Source organism: Mytilus edulis, chromosome 10 (assembly GCF_963676685.1).
Source record: "Mytilus edulis chromosome 10, xbMytEdul2.2, whole genome shotgun sequence".
Lineage (NCBI taxonomy): Eukaryota > Metazoa > Mollusca > Bivalvia > Mytilida > Mytilidae > Mytilus > Mytilus edulis.
In genome coordinates, this window is record NC_092353.1 from 25,070,325 (window position 1) to 25,075,029 (window position 4,705).

The following is a 4,705-nucleotide window of genomic DNA, read 5'->3' on the forward strand; positions in this document are numbered from 1 at the left end:
AAAATTATATTTTTTCATATATAGCTTGACTTGATTTACATGTGTTTTATCTTCAAACGTTATCTAGAATAAAATATATAACATCATGTTCAAGGCCGACAAATTTTGTATCACGATGCCTTCATTGAAAATGACAACCAATCAAAACGATGGGTAAAAGTTAAATGACTTATTTACTTTTGGTTTGAAAATTTCTACCCCAATCTTGTTAAATCATGATTATTAAGGCAACATTGGTTTACCGGTGTTTAAAAGTCATAAATCGATTGGGATAAAAACAAATCCAGGTTACAAACCAAAACCGAGCGAAATTTAAAACTGTTTACGATAAAAAAAAATAAATACACTTCGACCAATGTATGATTAAATCAGGGTAAAAATAAAGTGTATTACTTAAAATAAATCAAAACAGTTTTCGTTAAATAGATTGCATGGCTTTTTACCAAGATATCCCTTTAAACTTTTATTTGAAGAAGCTAAATAACAAAGATTGAAAAAAAGATATCTTAAACTAAATAAAAACATTTGGTCGCAATAACTTTTATAAAACTTTCAATAGATCTTGAATCAAACAGCTAATATATAGTATAAAACACATTCTGAAATAATTTACCCTTCAAAGTTGAATTAACGTATATTCAGACATAGGACTATCTACACCTTGTAAATGGTTTACATTGACAAAACATAAACTCATAACTATATAGCTTCTTCAAATATGTTTATAGTCAAATAACCTCTTCCAAACACACAGAAGAAGAACTGACAATTGCTAATTTACTTTTATGATTTTCTTCATATTTTGTTCCTTGTCTAAAAACTGAAAGTTTGGACGATAGAAATTTGGGTTTTGCATTTTTTGTATAAATTTGTTGAGCACAATACGGTAGCCCGAGTTTTAATTTAACTTCATCCATGAGAATGTGTCTTCTATTAGCAAAGTCTACATCTAAACCGAGTCTGATGAATGCTTTGAGCTTCAAGTCAACTGGGCGATCTATAAGGTCATAATTAATAATGACTATTCTGCGATCTCTGTTATTATAGAAGTGGTGCCAAATGTATTTCCATTCTAATTTCGTCCAAATATTGTCGTCGTCTTCGTACGTTTTGCTAAGTATTACAAGAAAATTCCTACTATTAGTGATTGTATTTATCATATTTTCTTCTTGTACTGCTCCAGGTAATGTATCTCGACATGGAATAAAATTCCGGTAGCCTGCCTGTTTAAGTTTCAAATCCAAAAAATTAAAAACCCAATATCTCAAAAAGGGGTTGTCGTCGTCAAATGAGAAATAGACGTCATATTTATTTATCACACTGATCTTGTTTGACTTTGATTTTATATGCCGAAATAAAAGGTATATTTCATACCGGTAATAGTATAATATGACAGATACAACAAACAATAAAATTGATAAAACACACAATATAATCGAGAGAGTTTGATAAGCAATGATTGAGGTCACGCATAAATCATCCCTGTTTATGGACAAAATTGGAATTTGTCCACTATCTGTAACGCAAATAACTAACGTTTTATTTTCACATTGAGCTGCGTTTTTATTATGAAGCCAGTCTTTTATCCACATATGTTTGCAATCGCACTTTATTTCCGCTCTTCCAATTTGTGCCAAACAAGGATTAAATATTTGGAAACCTCTAGGTATGTCCTGCAGATTATGTTCCTGCATCAGAAAATTGATATCATTGCGAATTTGTATACTGACATTATTTTCTACTTCACTAAATCCATTACCAGATATGTCGATAAAAGTTGCGTTTGCGAAGTAGTCTCGTGCCTCCATTTTTTTAATTTTGTTATTTTTAAATAAAAGAGTCAAGTTTGATGCCTCCGGGACGTAGTTGGGTAAACATTCTAGATTTACGTCTGTACAGTTGACTACTGTCGTTCGTTTATGTGGCTGATGGTAGCATCTACAATTTCTTGGGCATTTCTCAGTTATACTACAGATGAATAAATCTAACTTTTTTTCTAAAACTAGATTTGGAATTGATAATCCCCGATATTCGGGTGGATTCCAGCACGACATATTAAAATAGTCTCGCCATATCTTATTTATAATGGGCTCCGCTAGTTCCAAGTATGGTTCCATATGACAGTCGCAGTCAAACTTTGCATCACTTAATACAAATCCAAATGACATTAATTTACCTAAAACTTTAATGTCTTTAATTCCTAATTCCTCAAAATCAATAAATTTGGTAAATAAGTTACCAGTCAATTCAACCAGTCCTCCTTCGTAAATTTTATCGAGATCAAGTGTAAATCCATCATTATTTACAATTTGGGTGATTTTATTGGAATTAAATTTGTATTCGCAGAAATCATTTTCTGGAATAATATTGCTTATGTCAATATCTGTTAGATTATTCCATGAACAATCCAGATGACCTATTGACAATGATGTCCCAGCAACTGAAAACGGGTCCAGCTTGGTAAGTCCATTGTGTGTAAGTATAAGTATACGCAAGTGTGTCAACGTAGAAAATGTATCGTTATATATCTGATATATTTTGTTATAACTTAAGTCTAATTTATCTAACTTTGACAAGCATGAAATAGAGCCTATTGTACTTATCTTATTCCTCTTGAGATCAATTTCTCTGATGTTTGTGAAATCGCAAAGATTCGTTGGTAATCTTTGAAGATATCCATCCCAATGGTTTAAAATAGCAGGAAGAGAATTATGCTGATCACCAACAACTATTGCAGAGCCATCGCGTTTAGTATACTCTAGGGACAACAGTGTGTAATTGTACGATAAACGCCATTCGGGTATAGCTCTGCAAACACAGCAGTGATGAACATCATCCAGACGTTTTTTATAACAATCTGACGGACATCGCAAATCGGTCCTGTTCACAGAGTTTGGACTCCATACTGTGTAAGATGAATACATGTATATATCACAAACGAAAAGACAAAGCAATAGCAAAAATACTTTTATGTTAAAACACTTCATTTCTTTGTCTTTATTCTGAACGTTTGAGTTACTTTGATCGAGATTGATACCAAACTAGTGTAATTTTCCAAAAGCTGAAAACTTCCGCCTTTATACCTCTAAATTTATTGGCCTGTCAAAATATAAAGTAGGTAAATAGAGAAAGAATGAAATATGAATGGTATTATATGATTACATTATATAAAAATCGAACTACACGACTTGATATCGTTCAAATGTACTTTATTTAACTACCTTTAACTAATTGATTATTAACAAACTTCTTATAATTATCCGATATTAAAATTAATAAGCAATAACTTAGAAACTAAGGTATCTCACGCAATGTTTACCTCAGATTGATTTTGTTATTCTTTTTGAGTGCACCATGTAAAATGTAGCTCCTGACGAATTGAGACATTTCTTACTTTACATGTTTCAGACTAGAAATCTCTAATGTATCGACTGTTTGAAAGTGACAAAATTCTATTTTATGAACTGACTTATTTCAAATGTACTGTGTTGTGAAGTTACACTCTTGTTTCAGATAAGGGTAAAGTTGGTACCTTTTAAAATGTTTCAATCCGCTGCATTTGTTTGCACCTGTCCTAAGTCAAGAATCAGTAGTTGTGTTTTGATGTGTTTTGATGTGGTTCATATGTGTTTCTCGTTGTTTTTTTTTTGTTTTTTTTTATATATATAGATAAGACCGTTGGTTTTCCCGTTTAAATGGTTTAAACTTCTAATTTTTGGGGCCCTTTATAGCTTGCTGTTCGGTGTCATTCAATGTTCCGTGTTGAAGACCGTACTTTGGCCTATAATGGTTTACTTATATATATATTGTGACTTGAATTGAGAATTGTCTCATTGGCACTCACACCACATCTTCTTATATCTTTTTTAAACCTGTTTTGTTTTCTTTTTAACTGATAAGCTCGTTCCATTAGGAAACTAGATTCGGCTAGTATTCAATGATTTGGCCAGGTATAAAAGTTCAGGAATCATATTTATCTTACATTAGCATTCTATATTCAAACGGCAGTCACCTACCTACTCTCTCCCATTCTTCTATTCATCAATTTAAATAGACGAATCCTACAACCATTCAAAAGTTTTTAAAAAAAAGGCCAATTCATATTATTGTATTAATTAAGACTAATGTAAATGCTTGAAATCACCAATATTAAAAACAATACTTTTTATGAACATCTTACTCTATCAATTGCATAGATTGTTTTAAAATGCGTCGGTATGATAATCTTACGGATGTTTGCTCCTCTTGCTTTTCAAATTTTCCCAGATATATAGAATTCTCTGGTTTTACCCATGTAGTACTTTTACAAATTTTACACGAAACCCCCTACGTTTTCTTTCATAATTTTATTAAATATATCTTCGAAAGTCGTATGAAAATCTTTTTTCATAGTATTTTTGGGGGAAAAGTGCCAATGTACCATGTATGAAAAATCTACAGAAAATGATTTATCGTCAAATTTGGCTAATATCTCGAAAACATGCACACGAACCATTTTTTCTGTTTAGTTCCTTTATTTGCATACTGTATAACAAACATTTGAAGAGCTTGTTATTTTGACACAGAGTAGCAATTATTCTGAATGTACTTAAATTGTCTGAAAAAAAAAATATTTTATTTAGCCGATGAATTATATTTAAATTGATGGCATTATTTATAGATCAATATAACATTCGATTGTTATCACGTATTTACATACTATTTA

General features: G+C 31.2%; 1 protein-coding gene across 1 annotated transcript; it reads right to left on the bottom strand.

Annotated features, from left to right (window-relative positions):
- Positions 1-641: 641 nt before the first annotated feature.
- On the bottom strand, positions 642-3,030 carry LOC139490727 (protein toll-like). Its single transcript, XM_071277694.1, has one exon. The coding sequence runs from the start codon at positions 2,985-2,987 to the stop codon at positions 729-731; it is 2,259 nt and encodes a 752-aa protein (XP_071133795.1). The 5' UTR covers positions 2,988-3,030; the 3' UTR covers positions 642-728.
- Between the last annotated feature and the right edge of the window lie 1,675 nt (positions 3,031-4,705).